This window comes from Neofelis nebulosa, chromosome 1 (genome assembly GCF_028018385.1).
Source record: "Neofelis nebulosa isolate mNeoNeb1 chromosome 1, mNeoNeb1.pri, whole genome shotgun sequence".
Lineage (NCBI taxonomy): Eukaryota > Metazoa > Chordata > Mammalia > Carnivora > Felidae > Neofelis > Neofelis nebulosa.
Genome location: NC_080782.1, coordinates 190,499,922 through 190,524,150, shown reverse-complemented (window position 1 = coordinate 190,524,150; position 24,229 = coordinate 190,499,922). Strand labels below are relative to the sequence as shown.

The window sequence follows — 24,229 nt, the reverse complement described above, 5'->3', positions numbered from 1 at the left end:
GGAGGAATGGGCAGAGAGATAGAAAGAATTCCAGTCTCTGCACTGGCAGTGCACAGCCCAGTGCAGGGCTCGAACTCAGAACTGTGAGATCATCACCTGAGCCGAAATCAATAGTTGGACACTTAACTGGCTGAGCAACCCAGGAGCCCCCTCATGAAAACTCTTAAGTAAAGTTATAGCCCATTATAGAACCAGTACAAGGTTGAGAATCACGAGACTCTATCTGTAATAATAAATGAAAGTGGGGCGGGGCGCCTGAGTTGGTCAGTCAGTTAGGCATCTGACTCTTGGTTTGGGCTCAGGACATGACCTCATGGTTTTGTGGGTTCAAGCCCTGCATCAGCCTCAGAGCTGACAGTGTGGAGCCTGCTTGGAATTCTCTGTCTCCCTCTCTCTTCTGCCCCTCCTCCACTCTCACTGTCTCTATCTCTCTCAAAATAAATAAATAAACTTAAAAAAAAAAAGTGGGAAAGAGATCATTAGTGACATGCTATTTAAGTGGTCAGACCTAGTTCTATTTACATTTAGTATAAACCAGGAAAATATTCATGGAGAAATACTAGAGACTTTCTAAACCTCATTTACAAAGTATGGCATTTTTTGTTATCTCTTGGAATATTTTTTTTTTGATGTTAAAGATTCTTAAGAAACAAGACAACATTCTATGAATGGATATACTATGCATCTATTGCATGGCAATCAAATGGAGGCTTCAATCAATTACAGTCAACAAGTCAATAATGAGGGCCTACTTTATGCAAGGACCCATATTAGGTACTGAAAGCAAACACATACATCCTATCCTCTGTAGCCAGTGCTTGTAGGCAGGGGAAGTGAGCATACATAAAAAAAAACTGTAAAAAAGACAGGCGAGCAGGCCAAGTGGCTAAAGCCTTTGAAAGGAATGTTGAAAAGACAAGGCAGATAGACAGTCTGGCACTCTGACAGACATGCACACACTCACTCACTGAAACCAAAGGTCAGACTTAAAAAAAAAAAATCCAAATAGACCAGATGCTGATGGATAGTTTTGCACTAACTTATTCCTCCTGTCACTATTTTAGGATATGATTTTTCACCTTCTACTCCTGGCATTTTAAGCACGTGCATAAGAGAAGGCAGAAAGTGAAGCAAATTACCTATATCTGTCACTTGCCTGAAGCCTACTTCCTAACTCTGAGAAGAGTGAAAAGGGATATATGTGTATATATGAAGGACCCATTATCTCCGAAAAAATGAGTTACTGCAAGTCCCAAATAAACGCAGGTAATTAAATAGAAAAAAAAGCAAATGACCAGATCAACAAAATGATCTCCACATGATTAATAATGATATCAAAAAGGAGTTCGACTTTATTAATCATCAGAGAAGTCAAAATTGAAATCACAATGAGATACAACTATCTTCCCATCATGATGGTCTAAATAAAAAAGACACCATACCAAATGTTTGTGAGGCTGTGGCTCAGCTGGAATTCTCATACATCGATGAGAGGAGGGGATATTGGTATAATCATTTTGGAAAACTGGCAGTACCTACTCAAACTGAACATATACGTACTCTAAAATCTATCATATCCACTCGTGGGAGTATACTCAGCAGAAATAAGTACATGTATTTACTGAAATATGTACAAGAATATTGTTAGCAGTGTTGGCCCTAGTAGCCTTGTTATGGGTTCAATTGTGTCTCTCCCTACCCCCAACTTACATGTTGAAGTCTTAACTCCCAGTGTCTCAACTGGGGCCTTATTTGGAAATAGGGTCATTGCAGATGTTCTTAAGGTGAGGTCATAGTAGGGTGTGGCCCTAACCTGACTAATGACCTTTTAGAAGGGGAGATTTCGGATACAGACACACACACAAGGAGAATGCCTTTGTAAAGATGAAGACAGAGATTGGGGTGATGCTTCTACAAGACAAGGAGCACCAAAGTTTGCCAGAAATCCGCCAGAAGCCAGGGGAAAGGCATGGAATAGATTCTTCCTTACATCTCTCCAAACAAGCCAATCCCGATGACACTTGATCTCAGACGTCCATCCTCTAGAACATGAGATAATACATTTCTGTTGCTTAAGCCACTCAGTTTGTGATACTTAGTTATGGCAGTTCTAGGAAACTAATATGAGCCCCAAATTAGATGCAACCCAAATTTCAATCAGCTGTATTTATTCAGCAAAACAGATAATTAAGATATGATATATTCTTGCAGTGAAATACTGCACAGCAACAAAATGAACTAGCTACACCTATACTCAACTGTGTAAACAAATCTTACAAATATAAAGTTAAGCAGAAAAATCAGACTCAGAAGAGTACATATACTATGATTCCATGTATATAAAAGTCAAAACTATAAATTAGTCCAAACTACTATATGGTGTTAAAAGTCAGGATTATGGTTACTGTTTGTCTGGGAGAAGACCCAGGAATTAGGCCAAGGGTTTTTCTGAGGTTCTGGAACTATTCCATTTCTTAATATGGGTTCTGGTTGCATGGATTTTTTAGTTTATGTAAAATCTGTGAGCTGTATGTACACTTACAAAATGCATACAAGTATGTATATTTCTTTTTTTTGTAATGTTTATTTTTGAGAGAGAGACCGAGCATGAGCAATGGAGGGGCAGAGAGAGAGAGATGGAGACACAGAATCCGAAGCAGGCTCCAGGCTCTGAGCTGTTAGCACAGAACCTGACATGGGGTTCGAACCCATAAACTGCAAAATCATGACCTGAGATGAAGTTGGACACTTAACTGACTGAACTACCCAAGCACCCCAAGTATATACATTTCAATAAAAAGTTGTTAAAGTAAACAAACAAACAAACAAAAACAACAAAAACAAACAGAAAATTCCTTTTACCTCAGTTGTTGGTGACCTTTGGTAAATTTCTTGAGACTCTAGGTCTCAGTTTTCTGATATATAAAGTGGTAGTAACAATAACACTTATTGCATATATTTGTTGTAAAAGATATGATGCACTTAGCAAACTGACTGGCAGCATTTAATGAATGTTAGCTATTATTACCATAATTATAATGATTGACAAACATACTTCTGGATGATAAACAAATGACATATTTTCTATGGTTACACATATTGGAGTCTTTTATTTATGACTCCTGCAGAGCATACGCCCAGACACTTAGCTTAGAAAAAATAAGATGTGGCCAAGTTGGGAGGCCTAACCAGCTTCTGGGTTCTTTCAGCAAGTCTCCATCTTCTCCAAACTATAATATTTATTCCACATTTTAAGTATAAAAGGCATTAAACATCACTTTTTTTTCTCTTGCAGTCACTAGAAAATGAAAGAAAGGAAAAGAACCTCCAGGATTAATATTACTTTTTATTTGTATGGCTACATTTCATTTGAGCTTCACAACAGGCTGTGAGACAGAGAGGGAAGGCATTAGTATTCTGATATTTAAGAGGAGAAAACCAGCTCAGCAGGTTAAGTGACTTGCCTAGGAGCCACACTGTTAAGATATTCAGAGTTGGGACCAAAGCTATTAGAAAATTAGGCGGCTAATTCAGGAAGTAAAAGGAGGGTGGGGTGCCTGGGTGGCTCAGTTGGTTAAGCACCTGATTCCGGCTCAGGTCATGATCTCACGGTTTGTGGGTTCAAGCCCACCTCAGGCTCTGTGCTGACAGTTCAGAGCCTGGAGCCTGCTTCAGATTCTGTGTCTCCCTCTGTCTCCACCCCTTCCCTGATCACACTCTGTATCTCTCTCTCAAAAAATAAACATTGAAAAAATTTTTTTAAAAACGAGGGTAATTTAAGATGAATAGTAAGAGAACCTTTGCTTGAGCAATGATGGCAAATGGAACTTTCTGTGATGATGCAAGTTAAACATTTATGGTTAGTATCACTGAAGAACCAAGTTTTTAATATTAGTTTAAATGTAAATGATCACCTGTAGCTATCATGTGTATGTGCAATGTATATCATTTCCAGGAATCATGACAAAGTCCCATGGTCAAGGGGTTGAGGCTGCACTGAGAGCTGGCATCCTGTTCACTGTATGTGTTTAGGTCATCTTATATCCCAACCTTATCTGAATGGACATGCTTGTATGGGATTGGGATTGTTTAGTTTCTAAGCTTGCATGCAAGCTGTAACTTTAGTTGTAACTAATGTTAGGTATCTATTGTATTTTCAAAGACTATCTTTTTGGAGGGCTCATTTATTGTATGTTAAAAAGTAGACTTTCATGGGGAACCTGGTGCTAAACCATTTGTAGACGACCTGCTTCTGCATTGGGGTTTCATACTTAGCAGAGCAGATCTCTCACTGTGATCTATTCAAAGTCAGGCCTCAATTAAAGGGTTTGAAAAAAAATATATATGAAGAGGGGCACGTGGCTGACTCAGTTGGAAGAGCATGTGACTCTTGATCTTGGGGTCATGAGTTCAAGCCCCATGTTGGGTGTATAGATTATACTAAAAAATATATATATAAACTTTAAATAAAAGAAAAAAGAGGGGCCCCTGGGTGGCTCAGTCAGTTAAGTGTTGACTCTTGATTTTGGCTTAGGTCATGATCTCATGGTTTGTGAGTTCAAACCCCATTACGGGCTCTGTAGGGACAGTGCAGAGCCTGCTTGGGATACTTTCTTTCTCTCTGCCTCTTTCCCTACCCCTCAAAATAAATAAATAAGTAAACAAATAAATAAATACATGAATAAATAAATAAAAAGGACAAGAGATAAAACAATATTTAATATCTGTTTATAAAATTTTTAAAAAACACACACAAAAAGGACCAAAAAAAGTAGATGTTTTACTTGTTCTGAAGCAGCAACCCTTGAAAGAATTAGCAACAATCTTAAAATTTATCCTGTTTGGTGGCAATACATTTCACTATAATATTTCTTCCAAAAGAAATGTTGACATGTTGAGTTCATGATGCGTTGGAGTTCTAGATTTATTTTTACTAGTAATGTTTTGGAGGGCCGTTTCTTGTTGGATGTGGTAGGAACAGTCAATGGGGTATTTTTTAATGTTTTATAAGTTACCACATTTGAACTAAGCTGGAAGTGGAGTGGTAGTTTCACAGATAATCACTTCAAGGCACATTTACCCCTCTCAGCCTTAGTTTCGATATCTCCAAAATGAAGGTTTTGGAATAGGTGACAAGGAAGATCCCCTGAAATGCTAAAATTTTATTAATCCATGAAAACACACATTTCTCTCTTTTTCAGACATTTGGGCTCTAAGGAAATTTCAGTGACCTGTGAGCCAAATCATCTGTTGTGTTCAAACTGAAGGAATTAAATTTGATTTTCTATTCTATGTGCTATATTTGTAAGTACACATGTGTTTTTCGTAACATTTATGCTTTTTTTTTTTTTTTTTTAATTTTTAAATGTTTTATTGTTTTTAAGACAGAGAGAGACAGAGCATGAGTGGGGATGGGGCAGAGAGAGAGGGAGACACAGAATCTGAAGCAGGCTCCAGGCTCTGAGCTGTCAGCACAGAGCCCAACGCAGGGCTTGAACTCACAAACTGTGAGATCATGACCTGAGCTGAAGTCGGACGCTCAACAGACTGAGCCACCCAGGCGCCCCTATGCTTTTGTTTTTAAAAGTCAGTATCTGGATGCTATCATCTGAATGTTTGTATCTCTCCCCTCCCCCCTCCCCAAATTCAAATATTGAAAATCTAATGCTGAAGTTGATGGTATTAGGAAGTGGATCTTTAGGAGGTGATTAGGTCCAGAGGCATTGGATTAATGTCCTTTTAGTCCCTAGATAGATCCCTCAGGACCCCTTCTGCCATGTGAGGATACAATGAGAAGTTGGCAGGATGAAACCTGCATGGGGTCCCTCACTAGAACCCAACCATGCTGGTATCCTGATTTTGGCCTCCCAGCCTTGAGAGCTGTGAGAAATAAATTTCTGTTTATAAGCCACCCAGTCTATGGTATTTTGTTACAGCAGTCTAAACACACTAAGACACTGGATAAAGAAGATTTGAGCTTGATGTCTTTATTGGGGAAATCATGCCAGATTTCTCAGTGATCATTCTTCGTAAGGAGAATTTATAGACATTTCATGGGAGCTTCACATATTTTTGACAGGTGAAGTGGAATAGTATAAATATTTTATTTTTTCTATGATATCTAGCATATATAAAACAACTCCTTTTTTTCATTATCTTGACTTACTTAGGCTCTATAAGGCCACTAAGTTTGTTTGTTTGTTTTTCCCTATTTGAATCTTAAGGCCAGGAAACAGGTATGAATTTCTTCTTAATTATGGAAAAGCAGCATCTTGTAAGTCACTCTGTCTCAATACTGTCATCATTTCGTCCCTTCAGATATTGAATGCCCTTTATCCTCACTACTGAAACGAGGCACCTTTATCATACGGCAACCTTATTGGTAATGTTGTACAATGTTGTTAATAGCAAAGTGGCATTCTGACTTCAGATGATTTAACAAATGAGGCCTGGTTCCTGTTACAGAAGGAGAGCAAACAATGTCTTAGATGTTACGAAAATCTTGATATATAAGACATTTGTCTCTCCTAGTATTTTATACACACACACACACACACACACACACACACCCCTACATGCACACAAACATAGTATTTGTCTTCTTCCATGATCATCTTGTAGGTAGTTAGTCAAGAGAAACCTGTCATAATAGGCAATGTACTCAGTGCCAATTCTGCTCTTCTATGATGAAAGTGATTATCAGGCTTGCAGAGAAAACAGGAGACAAATAACACATAAAATCCTGCCTTAAAATGGTCAAAGAACAGCCTTCTGTACTCAGGGTAAAGCAAAGAACATTTTAATAATTTATGAATTAGCCCAATTTTATTTTATTTTATTTTTTTTAAATTTTTTTTTTCAACGTTTTTTATTTATTTTTGGGACAGAGAGAGACAGAGCATGAACGGGGGAGGGGCAGAGAGAGAGGGAGACACAGAATCGGAAACAGGCTCCAGGCTCCGAGCCATCAGCCCAGAGCCTGACGCGGGGCTCGAACTCACGGACTGCGAGATCGTGACCTGGCTGAAGTCGGACGCTTAACCGACTGCGCCACCCAGGCGCCCCTGAATTAGCCCAATTTTAAATACGTAATCCCTAAGGCAAAATGGCTGTTGATTTGATTTGCTCATGACTAAACAAAAATGAAAATGATAAATAAAAGTAGTGTTAGGACAGCTTATCAAAATTCAAATATTTTCTAATTGTTGCCTGGTGATGCCTCCATATATATAACAGTATGTATTTAAAATAAAGCTGATAGGAAATACTTATTATGGAAATTTATTTTAATCTCTAAGCTAACTCTCTGTACTTCTTTCTCTCTTCTGTTTCTCTCTCTCTCTATTTTATAGAGACAGTTTCAGCTTGTAGTATTTAATAAACATGGGATAGTCAGTTTTCTGTGTCAGCTTGGTTAGGTTATAGCTCCAATTAAAACTCAAACACTAATCTAGGCATTGCTGTGAAGGTACTTCTAGATACTATGATCAAAGTCCAAGATCAGTTGACTTTAAGGAGATTATCTTCTATAATCTGGGTGGGCTTGATTTAATTTGTTGAAAGGTCAAGAGCAGAACTGAGGCTTCCCTGAGGAAGAAGAAATTCTGCCTGTAGATAGCAGCTTCTAGAATCTTCTAGAGTTCCAGTGGCCTATACTATGGATTTTGGATGTTTAGCCAGCCCTCACAACAGTTTAAGCCAATTCCTCACAATAAATCTCTTCATATATATCTTCTATTGGTTCTTTTTCTTAGGTTGAGTCCTGACTTATAAAAAACATGAGCTGTATTTTAGATTCTTCCTATATTCTTACTATATTGATATTCAACATAGTGTATGAGAATAAAGAGAGAGACAGGAAGTAGATACCTGATTGTCAAATTGCTCACTCAGATTTCCTCTCTTAAATTATAGAGCTGAACAGATGACAGGAATCTCAGAACCAGTTAAATAAGGAACACTATGTGAAGCTAAATTGAGATACAAGCCTCCAAACTGCTAAAAGATCCACATACATGGTAACAGAGGTAAAACTTTGGAGTAATAATTATGCTCATTTTCATTTACCAAAATGACACAATAGTTTCTGGTATTTTCTAAAATCTACTTCAGAATTTAGTGAGCAGAAAATAATGGCTACTGAATTTTTTTAGGTAGAGTTAGAAATCTTCAGAGAATGCAATTTTACCTCTTTTTAATCATTCTCTAGATAAATATACAAAATCATACATATTCCAAATGCAATTAACCATTAGGATCTATGGTCACACTAACCATCAGCAGCTACTTGGGGAGTAGTTTTATGTTGTATGTTCTACGTTGTAGTGGAAGTGATAAAAAACTAGAAGTCAAGAAGTAAGGAAAATTTGGAGCATTTGCCTACCTATGATTTAGGCCTGTGTAGAAAGCCATGTGCTGGCAAGGGCACGTCTGTCCACTGTTCTTTAACTGGTGAGAATAGCAACAAAGAATCCTGGCACATGTACATGCAGTTTAGCATATCTGGTTTGAACTAGGAGGAGGGTATGGAGGATGATAAGAAATCAGTTTATCTCTAAAGGGAATGGCTCTGCTTCTGGGAAGGTAGGAGGGATTCCCAGTGGGAAGTATATCCCAGGAAAAGGGGTCTCTATGACTAGATAGCATCACTCTACAGAACTTCAAAGTCATTCTTGGTGGGAAGACTGTAGATACATTATGCCCACATGAGAAAATGGTAAAAATGGAGGGTAATGGGGGCGGGGAGGGGGGATTATTCTGGGGATGACGCATCAATTAATGTGAAAAGACTGTTGTCACTTCATACAATTTTGATATTAACCATGTTTTATCACTTTATGTCTTGGCACGTGTTTAGTTTGGGTTCTCTAGGAAGCAGATGCTGATATGAAGTTATGAGTACAAGAGATTTATTGGGGAGTTAACATCTGTGAAAAAGAAAAGGATTGGGCAGGGAGAGTCATCACAACATACTACAAAGCTAACAAAGTCTCTGCCAGGTTAGCAGGGAGTTCGGAAGCAAAGATTGCCTCTTAAAAGGATGTCAGGCAAAAGTGGCTCCACCTGTACCACCACCAGTTGATGGCCAGATGCCACCCTGAAAATAATACAACCACAGGTTGAAAACTGAAGGGAAACCGGGCAGAACAGCTGGAGGTTGTTAGTTAATCACACTCCTTATAACGAGTCACAGAGTATTTTCTTGATAGGGAATCCAGGCAGTTTATCTCCATGTCTGCCCCAGTATTGCAATGTGGCTCTGGTAAAATTTTGGGTGGCTGAGTATTTGAAAATGAAAATTGATCAGGCCAGAATAAGAGGTGTTCGTGAAGGGCATTAACATTCTAAAATTCCACCTGAAGTATTTTATAGTGGTATACTACCATCAATTCCTTAGGTGACTAGAGTTGTCACCACCAAAACATTAGGGGTTGAATACATCAGATGTTGTTAAAAGCTTCTAAAATGATAAGAATATTGTTTCTCCCATTTCATGCTCCCAGTGGGAGAACTCAGGGCTTCTACTTGTGATGGCCTGTTACAGGTCATACTGGCTTAGTTGTGAAATGGGCAAAAGGAGCTCAGAGTGGCTCTTTTTGCGATGGTAAGAAAGCATCATTCATTTCATGTAGATCAAAAAGGTGGGATTTAAGAAATTCAGATTGGCTCTTTGTGATGCATCACTATGGGGGAGGGGTATTTTATAGCATAGTGCTTAATATAGTGGAGACTCTGGAGTCTGTGACCACCTGCTAGTGATTTGGCTTTGGACAAGTTTCTGAACCTCTTGGTGCCTTAGTTTCCTGACTTGTTAAACAAGGATTATAGTTGTGCCTACATCATGGAGTTGCTGTGAGGTTAAAATCACATAACATATGCAACGCCTGGCTGGGGAAAGGCTCAATATCCATTAGCTGTTATTCTACTTCTTTCCTCTTTTTCTCTTCCTTTTCTTCACTGAAAAAAACACTTTCTGTTGAATTTTGTTGTCTGCTGTCTAGATTAGCAAAATGTTCACAAAGCTTGGGAGGAGGGTAAAATTGAAAGAATCTGTTACTTTAACAGGATTCAGGATGTTTGCTTTTGGTCTTTGCTTTTCACCATTATGTTCTCAGTACTGTTCTGGGTATGCTAGGTGCAAAAAATGGCCACTGCGCTGAGCAGTAGTCTATTTGAAAAACAACAAATGGGCATATAAATGATTAATGAAAACACAAGCACATATAAAATTAAGTTCTAAAGGAACAGTGCAGACCATAAGTGATGTAGGAATCTAATTACATTTTTCTGTTTCAACACTGTGTGTTGTTTTGACTATTTAAAGGTGGTATCATTTGGGGTGAAACTGTGAAGGTGACCTCTTGTACAATAATACAATAAAATGTCCTATGTTTATTGTCTTCGAATCCAAAATACATGAATTTATATTAAAAGAAAACAAGTTTAAAGACATTTCAGTGTGTTATTGCCTCCTTTTATTGTTAGTCTATTCATACTCTCTACCATTAGATGTGTTGAGATGGTAAAAATAGGAAGAACTGGTCAATGCTTTGAATAAAACTATCAAGAAAGCTTAAATGTTTTTAGCTGATTATTTCTCAGTGAGTTTGTCCTTATTGTATTTTTGCTATTTTAACTAGCTTATCAGACTCACTCAGTGTCTTTTTTTTATTCCAGGACTCTCCTTTGGAAATTCAGAAAGGAAGTAAAAAGTAAAGGAGATCGCTGGGCCAGCTTATGTGAGATCATAGTTTTTGGGGTATAGAAAGGTTAAAAGATACTTTACTTTGTCCCATCATACTCTTCTACTCCGTAGAAAAACATGCTTTGTGGCCTTTGGGAGATACTCTCACATAGTAGGTCACGTGTGCCTAATCGGACACTAAGACTGTCTTACAATGTTGCACACCAAGTGATTTCTTACTGTTATTTCCTTTGGCATTACTGAAGTGAGTACGATGACAAAATAGTCCTATCGTACTTCCCTATTTTCTTGTATCCTTCCAGTAACCTAGGGCTCTAGAGGCCTCCTTCCTTGGCGAGACGTGAGTATGGTTGAAGAGTCCCTGTTAGATTCTTAAATCTCATACTACCAAGAAGGAGACAAAACAGTATTTAAAAAGATATCCTTTACCTCACTAATGATTTTGAACGAGCGTTTTAGGAACGTCTTAGAGACGGATCTCCCCGCATTGTCCTAGCCTGGGTGAGTTATAAGAGGAAGTGTTGGGTAAACGGATGACCCATCCTGAGGTGTTCTAGGAATGCGTTCCCTTCCTCCTCGACTCCGGTGTCTGCGTGGTGTGATTGTGTACCCGCCTGTGCCGGCGCCGAAACCCGTCCAATAGAAAAAACCTATCAAGGACGGTGATTTTTTTTTTCCGTCCCTTTTGCCACCGCCCACTCCCGGCAAGCAGACAACCTAGACAGTTCCCCGGACTTGTCTTACTTTTCCATTTCCTCCCACCCAGCCAAACCCCCCCGCTCGCGACGCGAACGGACGCCGGAAGACCCCACGAGCATGCGCGACCACTGCGAGCATGCTCAGTAGCTCGCGCGGCGTTCTGGAGCTTCGCCGCGCGGTGGCCGACGCGGAGGTTTCCGCGACTGCTGCGGGAGCGACAGGAAGTGAAGCGGCCCGGCCGGGCGACCGCGGCGGCAGAAACAGCAGCGGAAGGGGCGCTGCGGCCAGGACGTCGTCGACGGGGGTGGACGAGGGGTCCGAGAGCCGGGAGGACTCGCCCGCTCGGAGGCCGGGTCCCGAGCCGGGCAGGATGGATCATCACCAGCCAGGGACTGGTCGTTACCAGGTGGTGAGTTCCTGCGTCCCGGCCCCGGCATTCTGCGCTGCCCAGGACCCCAGAGCTGCCTCCCGCCGTGGACCCGGGAGTCCCCTTCCTCCGGCTAGAAACTGCCTAATTCTTCTTTTTTTTCTTCACACCTTTCCTTGTGGAGCTTGTCTCTGACTCCTTCGAGACCCTTTCCTCTCAACCCAAGGCTCCTCCTGCCTCCCCATCCCTCACCCGCACCCTATATTTGGCTGTAAGATACCCTTCTCCCTCCCCCTTCCTAAAAGTTCTATTTGTTTTACTTCTCACCTTCTTGGTCATTCCTTATTTCCTGACCCAGTCACTTCTGAGATATTTCCAGTGGATTGTCTGCTGGAAATGGTGCTGAGTTCACATACCTGCTGGGAAGAGGATCGCTGTCAAAAATGGAGCGGGTAGGGGGGAAGGAGATGTAAGCACGATGTAGGGTGGGATGTGGATTCGGTGAAAAATGTGGGTTGAAAAATTGTGTAACTACGGAGAATAGTGGTGCTGATCTGTGTCTTCAGCTCTAGTTAACCTTGCCATTTTGTCCTGTTCCATTTTGTTAGTATTCAGATTTTATTTCTGTTCTCATTTGGGGGGGGGGGGAGGTAGGAGAGGAAACAGGTTTTGCTAGAAAAAATGCAAATCCTGTTTGAAAATTATTTTTCACTAAATACAGGGTTTTCCAGTTCAACCACACAAATCTTTGTATGTTAAATGAGTGAAAAGTGTCCCTCTACATTTTCAGTGTCAGTTTCTCTAATGTAGTTTTTCCTGTAGTCTTAATTCTGGTAGTGTCGTTAGATTTCTCTTCTAAACCCTCTTTAAAAAATGGGCTCAGCAATAGTTGACTGTTTGGTTGTAGCTAGGTAGCATGTTATAAACTTTCATGTGGTAATTAAACCTTTTCACTAAGGAAGAATAGGAAAGCATTAATATGTAGCATTGATGGTGCAATTAATAGTGCTGTTTGTGAAATTTTGCAGATGTAGATATATTAGTGCAGATTTCACCTCTCAAATATGTATTTGCAAATGTGAGACTTAATTACGAACAAAGAATTCCTATCAATAAGTGCATTTTGACGAATACGAACGAAGGCTACTGAAAGATGAAATTCCAACGTATGCAGTTGTGCATTTGTCTAAGATATAAGCTCATGATGCTTCCATTTCATTTGGTTTACATCCAGTAAACCTTCAAATGATCTATGTTGAATTTTGTGAAAATTTATCTATTTTCAGAACGGTTTAGAAAATATTGCTGCCACTGTGGAAGGCATTTTTCTTTTCTTTTCTTTTCTTTTCTTTTCTTTTCTTTTCTTTTCTTTTCTTTTCAATGTTTATACTTTTGAGAGAGAGAGGGATGGAGGGAGGAAGGGGGAGGGGCAGAGAAAGCAGGAGACACAAAATCCAAAGCAGGCTGCAGGCTCTGAGCTGTCAGCACAGAGCCTGACACGGGGCTTGAACCCACAAACCATAAGATCATGACCTGAGCTGAAGCGGGATGCTTAACCGACTGAGCCACCAAGGCGCACCCCTGGGTAGTTTTTTTAAAAAAGACCTTTTTTTGCAGATGTTAGCTAAAATAAAATGCAGAAAATATTGAGTACTCTTTCCAGTGTCTTTTTTCTAATCCCTTTCTTTTCTTATTTCTCTTTGTTCCCTTAATGGCATTAGCTTTATTTGAATTCTTTCTCTTTGGGGTTTTGTGTGTCAGAATCAACTGTGTTCTCATACACAAGTCACTACTCAAAACATTTTTAACTGATGTAGCTGTGTCTTAAAATAATTTGTTACAGTTGCTTTCAGTAATTATGACTAGTTGAGATTTGACTTAATTATTACCAAAAAAATGTTTTTCTGACATCAGTGTATTGAAATTTACTTACCCAGTTTTAAGATATTTTTCTTTTTTTCTACAACTCCTTTTGCAACAAATGGGTATTTGCAACAAATGGGTATTGCATACCTCCCCCCCACCCCCCACGCACAACTGGAGATGTGTCCTACATAAACTTTGAAATAGACTTTGAATGGGTGGAAGCATTCCTTCAGAGCAGAGGGCAAAAATTGGTTCTTGTAAAGATACTACTCATGGTAGGATATCAGTTGTTTTCTTTGTAAGGCAAAATGTTTGAGAATCTTAGCATAGTTTAAATTTGGATTTTAATTCCTGTTGCTTTGTAATTACATAGCTATTTCATCTGTCTAGTGTAACTCTGGGTTTTATTGAGGATGGCCTGATGAATAACTATATCTAGGTATTCTGAAGAAGCAGCTGAATTGTTGACTATTAGACTATTTGGGGACAAGTCTGCAGCTCTGGATTATATGATGAACACAACTGCTGTGTAGTTGTCTTTACTCAGTTTTTTTGAAAACTCTGGAATGATTAATAAATTATTGATCAATAAGTAATTTCAGTTGTTAAATGTTAAGAGCTAAGTAGGAGACAGGCAGATATGTTTAGGAGTACAATCGTCTGTAATGTTAATTTATCTCTTATTGATAGAGTTAAAATTTAGGTTTCCATATTGGAAAGTTAGTGGTGATGACCGTCAGAATGACTCACGACCATTAACCAGTGTAAAAGTTTAATGTGGAAACAGCTTTTTCTGTGATGTCTTCTTCCCTTCCATTGTTATAGGAGTCTGAATTTTGTTAAGTAAAGCAGTGAATAATAATGTAGAGCTACAAAAAGCCTGAATTATTACCCTTCTAATTTTAGAAAAAGCTAGATATGCTATATGGTTTCCTTGTGTTACGGGATTAAGTTTTGTTTGGTAGAAAATGAGCAATGTTGCCAAACTATGTAGTTGATTTAGCTTGGAGTTGTTAGGCCACATTCTAACTTTGATGTTTTCTATTGTAAAGGATTATGTACCTATACCAAGCTGATTACTAAGGTTTCAGAGATGTTCTGTATACAGGTTAAGTTAGCACTGTTGGTTGTAGCAGTAGTTTCCCAAACTGTTTTCCAGAATGATGGTGATAGATGGTCTTAGAAGATTTATGGCATATATTAGCATGTTAAAACATATATTTGCATATTAAAACAATGAGAAATTCTGCAGTGAAGACAATGGTTTAGATATTTAGTCTAGCTCTTCCTAAATTTTGATCACAGATTTTTAAAGAAAATTTTGAGATTATATTAACATTTCCAAAATGTTAGTTTTCTGTGAACCTAATGAAGTATTCATACTGTAAAGATCTAGATACTTTGGCCTTGTATCTGGAGAATTAGAGTTGTCCTTGATAAATCAGGGAAGGGGATTAACTGTTGATGGTTAAAAAAAAAACACGTTTTAAAGTCATCTTGGCTTATATTTAGGTTGTGCTGCTTACAATTTGTGAGCTCTTACCTTAGTTAATTTATTTAGCATTTTGAAGCCTCAGTTTTGTCATATCAGTACCTACCTCATAAGGATTATTATGAGAATTATACGTTGTAATATACGTAAAAGATGTAATACAGAGATTGTTACGTGGTAAATATTATGAATAACATAAGGTATGTAAACTGTAAAGTATTATATATCAGTTTTTGTTTGTGACCACTTTTGTATTTTTTTTATTCAGCAACAGGAATATCAACTACTTCTTTCTTGTTCATGTCAAGTACTGTGAAAAGTCTTAAGATTTGACTTTATCCTATTGACAGGCTAAGAAGTTAGTTTGCTAATGTTTCATGGTTACTCCCAGATGAGAAACAAATAGCATTCTTACTCATAGCACAGCGAGCTGCATGAACGTCAACATATTTGGGTACATTTTCCTTGCACCCACATCCCATTATGGTGATGGGTCTAGATAGATGCGCTTGGTGGGTCACAGCACAGGAACTCAGGACAAGGCTCTGGCACTTTAGCAAGCAACAACATTGTAGCAAGCAACAAACAACAAGCTAGTTAACCTCTCCCTAGGAGTACAGTTATGTGCTGTGGTAACCTTGACCTTCTTTGTTGCCTAGGTGACTTATTACAAGAATCCACTCAGTACCAGGAAATAGGTAAGTTTTGCAGACTTTAACACTCAGCAAGAATGTGCACAGACACTTAGGCCCATGGCAGACTGCCATACCCAATAAATAGTACATGTTCTGGGTGAGATAATAGATGGGAATTTTTAGGTGTAGTTATTTACTTTTGTTTTCCATGTTAAGGAAATATTGCAGTCTTTTACCCTATGTTGCTGTCTAGTTTTGCCTTCTTTTCTTGGCCCACCTCTGTTCCTTTGATCCTTAATTGTTTGTTTCCTTTGAATTTATCAGGATTCTTTGGTTTATATTCTTACCACACCACTTTTACATCATCAGAGTTGCCCATTGCTTAATCCAATAGATACTTTTCAGTTCTCATCTTACTTGATTTCTGTTACATTGACCCTGGGAACCTTCTTATTCCTGAGAGGAAGAAGCTTTCTACTCTTTACTTCTCTGACTTCTCTTTGTAACTCATTTTGTACTTACTCCTTAAATGTTAATACTTTCTAAGGCATCAACTATTGTAATAGCTTACTTACTACTTTCTTCCTTCATCCGACCATTCTTCAGAATGTCTTTTGCACTGTGTGAGTCCTATTTGTAGAACCTAAATTTTATTTTCATTTCTCTGCTCAAAAATCTTCAGTGGCCTCTTAATTGAATGACCTGTTCCCCACATTTAATATTAAAACTTTAAAATACATGTATAGAAATGTTGAAAAATTATACTGTTAACCCCCATATACCAAATACCAATTGTAGGATCTACAGTTGCCAGCAGTTAATTTTTTGTGTTGTATACCTGTCAGTCCATCTTCTTCTTCTTATTTTTTGATGCTTTCAAACTTGCAGATACCTTGCAGTGTACCTCACTGCAAACCACATGCTTATCATTAGCCTAGAGTTTGATATTTCATGGTTCTCTTTCTTTGAGGTTAACATTAACATAGAGTGAAATGCATAAATCTTAGGTGCTTTATTGGATGAGTTGTGACAAATGCATACACCTGGTAACTCAAGTCACTTTCAAAATACAGACCAGGGATCACAAACTATGTTCCAAGTACTGTTTTGTAAATAAAGTTTTATGGTAACAGCCATGTCTATTCATTTACAATGGCAGAATTGAATATTTAAAACAGGGCTACTGAAGTATTTATTATTCTGCCCTATAATATAGAAAATGTTTATAGAAAATGTTTATTGACCCCCTGATAGAAAACATTACTATTACCCTAGAAAGTTCCCTCATGACTCTTCCCTGTTGATTCCTATTCTCTAGTTGATCGCTGTTCTGATTTTTTTTACTTCAAATTAGTTTTGCTTATTCTAGAATCATAGAGCATATAGTCAGCAAAACTTCTTTCACTCTCTATGGAGTTTTGGAGATTGATCTGTGTTATTGTGTATATCAGTAACTCATCCTTTTTATTGGGGAATAGTTTTTCATTGTATAAATTGAATGAATACACTAAAGTTTGTTCATCCATTGCTCTGTTGTTGGACATTTGGGTTGTTTACAGTTTTTGGCTATTATGGATAAAGCTGGTAGGAATTTTGTACAAATCTTTTTATGGACATATGTCTTCATTTGTCTTGGGTGGAATTACTGAGTAATAGGGTAGGTGTATGTTTACTTTTATAAGAAACCATCAGACTTTTTTGAGTAGTTGTACTATTTTACACTTCTACCAACAATGTATGAAATTTTGGTTGCTCCACCAACTTCCAAAATTTTGGTGTTGTCAGTCTTTTTAATTTTAGCCGTTCTGGTTGACTGGAATTTTGAAGTATAAATTTCTGTTTTTAATGTACAGACAGAATGGATGGGTCTTCCCATACCTGTACAATGCAATATCTTAGCAGTTCCCCCTCTTAATTTTTATGCACTAACTGCTGTTGTCCAGCAGTACTACTTATTAGTTCTGTAGCCGTAACGTATTCTCTCTTTTACTTCCTTGATTCTACATGTTTGTTTATCGTCTGACATTCTGTACCACACCCCTCTGATTTGTTTGCCTCGTAAAATACTGTTCTTAAATGTGAAAACTACGAAACCATAATTGAAAGGTAGGGCAAGTTACTTGTGTCTGTCATCTACATCAAGGCAGAGAAAAGTTGAAAATCACAGTATAGTTATAATGAATCACGTTTTTGTATGTCTTTCTGCTTTCTAGACTGGTGTGTTTCAGAGGTGCATCAGGGTTCCTGTGAATGTCTGATTTTTATCTCTTTAAAATAGGTTTTAAACGTATAAAAACTGTAATTAAGGAAATTCGCACTCAGATGTACTTTATATCACGTTTCTACAGCTTGAAGATTAGTATTACGTTATTGTGTGTCGTCAGGGTAATTTGTTTTTGAATGGAGGGCGTAATTAGTTTCTTTGGCTATTTCTGTGCTTGTAGTGATATTTACTGTAAGTGGGTTACTGATTTGATTAGAGCAGCTCTTTTTTTTTTTTTTTTTTTTTTTTTTTTTAATTGTACAAATGAACAAGAAACAACAAGTTTTGGTGAGGACGTGGAGAAATAGGAACCCTCGTGCACCGTTGGTGGGAATGCAAACTGGTGCAGTTAGTGGAAAACATTATGGAAATTCCTCAGAAAGTTTAAATAGAACTATCGTACAATTCAGTAATCACACTACTAGGTGTTTATCCTCAAAATACGAAACACTACTTCAGAGGGATGCATGAGTCCCTATGCTTATTGCAGCATTATTTACAGTGGTCAAGTTATGGAAGCAGCCCAAGTGTCCATCGATAGATGAATGGATACAGAAGATGTGGGATGTGTGTGTGTGTGTTTATGTAAATATAAATCAGCCATAAGAAAGAATGAAATACTGCTATTTGCAATAACATGGATGGAGTTAGAGAGTATAGTGCCAAATGAAATAAGTCAGAGAAAGACAAATACCATATGATTTCACTCATGTGGAATTTAAGAAACAAAACAAACACACTAAAGAAAAAAAAGACAAACCAAGAATTAGATTCTTAACGGTAAAGAATAAGCTGATAGATAGTTACTAGAGGGAGGTGGGGGTGTGTGAAATAGCTGATAGGGATTAAAGAGTACACTTAAGATGAGTACTGAGTAATGTATAGAATTGTTGAATAACTATATTGTACATCTGAAACTAATATAACACTGTAAGTTAACTGTACTGGAATTTAAAAAGCTTAAAATACTCTTAAAAATTATACAAATGAGTATACTGTATTAGCAGACGTAATTGGAGGTTGAATCAAATGCTAGTCATTACTTAGGGCGTATTTGTTCATTACATGAGCTAGTAATTGTAAAAGATTTGTGCAGTGACAAGTAAATGCACTGGAATTGTATCATGAAAATACCACATTGTAGCTTATATGCTTATTTTATGTTTTGAGTGCCTCTTGTCAGATTTACACTTAAGGTATGGGAACAGTGTTAGATATCATTATTGATTATGAAAAAGAGGTCCTATAACTTATTTATTCAATATATAATTTATGAAGTATCTCTGCCAAATTCTGTTTTAAGTGCTGGTGAACAAAACAGCTAAGTTCTTGTCCTATGGCTTATACTTTGGTGGAGGAGGTAGAACTAGGTAGTTTAAAGAAAATGAAGCAGGCTTGTGGGATAAATAATACATTTCATCAATACTAAAATAGCAGTAAGAGAACAGTAATGACTTTGCATTATGTCAGGAATATGCTGAGAACTCTGCCAAGTGCTTTATGCATATGAGCACATTTAATCCTTGGACCACTTCTATGAAATAATGTCATGATCCTCACTTTGCAGATGAGAAAAAATGAGACATGAAGAGGTTAAATAATAGGCCCAGCTGTGATAGATCTTGTATTCAGATTTAGTTTTAGTTTTTTTGTTTTTTTTTAATGTTTATTTATTTTTGAGAGAGAGAGAGAGTGTGTGAGCAGGGGAGGAGCAGAGAGAGGGAGACACAGAATCCGAAGCAGGCTCCAGGCTCTGAGCTTGTCAGTACAGAGCCCAGTGCGGGACTCGAACCCATGGACTACGAGATCATGACCTGAGCTGAACTTGGACACTTAACCTACTGAGTCACCCAGGTGCCCCTGTTTTAGTTTTATATTACTTTGTAGCAAACTACTCCATACACAAGCATTTTATTATGTTTCAGGATCCCATGGGTTGGCTCTTATCAACAGAGTGGTTTTTCTGCACCATGCGATGTTAGCAGGGTCTGCAGCCATTTTGTGGCTTTTTTGGATTGAACACTCACTTGGCTAGCAGTTGATGCTGACTATTGATTGGGAGCCCAGCTGACACTGTTGACTCACTCATTTCAGTTCTCTTGTGTATTAAAAGTTAAAGCAGTCATAGGTCCAGCCGAGATTCAAAGGGAGAGGAAATGAACTCCATCTTTCAGTGAAGGAGAGGCATGCATGTACATGGTGGTAATAAATTAGTAGTGACCATCTTTGGAGATGTCACACCAGTTGGTTTGACCCCTTGGTTGATTGGAATCAGGATAATAGAGAACTGTATCCATTCTGAAGGTATGACAGTTAGGATGAGACTTGATTGAACTGTTGTAGTTGGTGAGTATTTCAGGTGTGGTAGTGGCCTATGGTGGAAGTGAATTTATTTAAGAAATATGAAGAAAACTGTGGTAGAGCAAGATGAAGGGAGTTGGCTCATAGTGCAATGGGACAAACCATAGTAATTTCATGAATTTGATTGAAGAATGGAACTTTCACTTACAACTTCAGTTTATAATTTTTGTTTTATGAAAACAGTGAAGTCTAGCTACATAATTTGCAAGGTCCAATGCCAAATGAAAATGTGGTGTCCTGCCCTGGGGCAGTCCCTTTCTGTAGGTCTGCTGTCTCAACCCACAGCAGATGGACAACTCCCAATGGATTGCATCCTCCATGCTAGGACTTGCTCCATACATGAATCACCAATAGGAGAAGACCTTGCTGGTTTGCCTGTGAATGTGTCATGGTGATACCAGCCTGGGATGGGGTGCTGTCTACTTCGCCCCTCTACTCATGGGGCAAAGGTGGGGAGATCAAGCTGAGCCACAGAGTTCAGCTGACTGAGAATTCTTCCTTGGGAGGTGGGCTGCTTATGAACCAAGGTTCTAAGCCCCTGGCACATGGTCTATTGTCCCTTTGGAGTTCACTTATAAAACAGAAGACCATGGGGGAGGGGAAGGGGAAAAAAAAAAGTTGCAGAGAGGGAAGGAGGCAAACCATAAGAGACTCTTAAAAACTAAGAATAAACTGAGGGTTGATGGGGGGTGGGAGGGAGGGGAAAGTGGGTGATGGGCATTGAGGAAGGCACCTGTTGGCATGAGCACTGGGTGTTGTATGGAAACCAATTTGACAATAAATTTCATATTTAAAAAAAACTCAGATTCAAAGATAAAATTATTAAGGATTTTAAGATGGTGACCACAAAGCATTAAACCCCAAGCATGGGGCCTTTTTGAGGCAGGATTCTGTGTGACTACACTGGTCATGTGCTCATGAAGATGTCCCTGAAAGTGGTCTTACTATGAAGGGGTGGTGATGATGATGATGATTATGATGATGATCTAGACCAGGTGTTGTCAAACTTTCTGTAAAGGGCCAAATAGTGAATATTTTAGGCTTTCCAGGGTAATGTGGTCTCTGTCATAACTTCTCCAATCTGCCGTTGTAGTGCAAAAGTATCCATACTTAATATGTAAACAAATTGATGTGGCTCAAAAGCAGTGGGCTGGATTAGACCTGCTGGCTGTAATTTGTCCACCCCTGTTGTAAATGATTTGGGAATGTACCTCAATCAGTCCTGAATTTGGGGCCCTTTGCCAGATGCTTTTGCCAAATTATTTATTTCACCCAGTCTCCAAAACAAACCCTTAGGAATGTGGTAAGGTTGTTTTGTGTCACTTACTTGTAATCGGGCAGCTACCTAGTCTGTCACTAGAATGGGGGTAGAGATGAATGGATAGTGGAATAGAGTATAACATTTTTCTGTGAGAATGGCAAAGACAGGTTTCTCATGTCTGGTAGAATCTTCATTCTGTTGGAGTGGTCACGTCATTGAAGCCATTCTTGGCCCTCTTATTTGAAATAACTACACTTTCTTTACAGTACTCCTAATTCCACTTTCTCAGTTTTTCCCATAGTACTTATCACCAACTGATACTCTAAATATTTTGCATATTTAATTCCTACCTCCTCCTTTCACCACAGGTGTAATCTTCATAAGGACAGGGATTTTGTCTGTTTAGTTCACTGCTGTATCTTTCAATACCTCGTATATGGGAGGCCCTTAGAAGTATTTGATGAGAGCGAATAAACAAATGATGCTAGCTCCAGACCAATTTCGTACACTCAAAACCTTGCTTATGTTATTTTATTCTATTTTTATATTTGTTTTTCATTGTTACTGACACTTGGGATCTCTAAGGTTGTTGTCGTGGTGGTGTGTGTTTATGTTACCTTCCAACTTAACATGTATTGCCTTGTCTTTCTGTGTATACATGATTGACACCCCCTAGAGTTGTTTATTAACCCATGAAGCCATTTGCAGTGGCCCGGCTTAGTGTCTTCATTAACTATGGAACTGTGAGTACTCCTTTGGTTTTCTCATCTGTTTTATATTGGTTACTTAACGACTATTTTCTTTTTATTCTTTCCTTAATGTCAGACTTACATTCTAAAACATTGTCTGATTATGTGTGTATTAATATTATTTCAGAATTTTGTATATATTTTATGTTTATAGGCCTGACAAGTTTATTTATTTATTTATTTTTTTAATTTTTTTTTTCAACGTTTTTAATTTATTTTTGGGACAGAGAGAGACAGAGCATGAACGGGGGAGGGGCAGAGAGAGAGGGAGACACAGAATCGGAAACAGGCTCCAGGCTCCGAGCCATCAGCCCAGAGCCTGACGCGGGGCTCAAACTCACGGACCGCGAGATCGTGACCTGGCTGAAGTCGGACGCTTAACCGACTGCGCCACCCAGGCGCCCCTAGGCCTGACAAGTTTAAATAACTATAGAATACATTCTATTCTGCTGATGTTTATTAAATGTAAATTTACTGACAAGATCCTTGTAATTTGGACTAGCCTACCTAGCATGTGATCATAATCCATCCTGTGTCTGTGTTTTCATGTCTTGTTGTTATGGTTTCTTCCAGAGTTTGATTACATAGCTGGAATTAAGGTGTGGATAAAATTCTTGTTAAAGACATGCCAAATGCAAGTTGGGAAATGCTGCAGTAGTCTAAGATTTACTATCAGATTATTTCAACTTGCTTACTTTTAAGATTTGTTTGAACATGAACAATTTAATATTTTAAAGTTAGGAATGTGCTGTCGTTTAGTTTGTGATGTTTCTCCAGTATTACCAGTTACATTATATAAAGAGACTGCTGTTTAGCATAGGCTTTGAAAATCAGGAAATAAACTGGGTGGTTTTACCTCTTTACTAATTTTGAGGTGCTTAGGACTTATAGACTTTAGATGTTGGACTGAAGAAATCCAGTAGTGACAGTTTTTATAGAACATTGTTTTCACTTAGAGCTTTCATTTATATCAGGGTAACTTCTGTGTGATTTCCCCAAAAGAGGAAGGGCCTTGAAATAAATCTTGACCCTTTTTGAGTTTTTGTTTAGAGAACAACATGAGCCTCTGCTTGATTTGTTATTGCGCTGTGCACTAAAGATATTTTGAACTCTTTTTACTTTTGTTCTCTTGCTCTGTTCCTCTCTAACCACCACTCCGAAGCATGCTCTCTTGCTTTTTGGCTTTTGAACATATTATCCCCCCTTTTTCTTATGTCCCTCCTTCCTCAGGATTAATTTCTGTTCTTTATTCAGATCTGTTTAGATGTGCTTTCCTCCAGAAAATCTTCTCTCACTGTCTGCTTCCTCCCTCCCCCATTTCCCACCCTTTACTACCTACCAAGTTCTGTGTGTTATTTTAATACTGTGCATGGATCCCTATCATAGTTCTTGTTCTTTGGTATGTATTTTGTAAACCCAATGGGAAGTAAAGCTTAGGTCTGTTTTGTTTGTGATAGTGTATATCATAGTTCTGAACCCATTATAGATGCATAGTGCATACTTATTGAAGAAATAGATCAGGCCTTTCTGAATGATTTCAGGTGTATGCATGAGTTACTGGTGTATTATCTTTTATTTGTAAAGTGAACAGTTTTCCAAAGACCGTTATGACCAAAAAACCCAACAACGATGTTTTGCCTAGCCTATACAATGTTGATATTCTTGATGTCCATAATTAGGGTAGGTACTTTCTTTTAGAATAGCGCTGAGGAATCTGTTTAGATGAATTCTGCAATTTTTACATAATTCTTCATCTGACTGGTGGCTTGTATTTGCAAGATAGTGAACCATGGTTAGGTTATTTGATCTACTTATGGAAAGAAGGAGAATA

The 24,229-nt window shown here is 38.3% G+C and overlaps 1 protein-coding gene across 1 annotated transcript in view; it reads left to right on the top strand.

The window, feature by feature from the left end:
* Positions 1-6,763: 6,763 nt before the first annotated feature.
* Positions 6,764-24,229, top strand: part of NDFIP2 (Nedd4 family interacting protein 2) — a 68,930-nt gene continuing 51,464 nt past the window's right edge. Inside the window, exons 1-4 of the mRNA XM_058682278.1 lie at positions 6,764-6,782; positions 7,915-8,027; positions 10,678-10,739; positions 11,472-11,813. Coding sequence (XP_058538261.1) covers positions 11,541-11,813 — 273 coding nt within the window. The 5' untranslated portion in view covers positions 6,764-6,782; positions 7,915-8,027; positions 10,678-10,739; positions 11,472-11,540. The remainder of the gene's footprint in view (positions 6,783-7,914; positions 8,028-10,677; positions 10,740-11,471; positions 11,814-24,229) is intronic.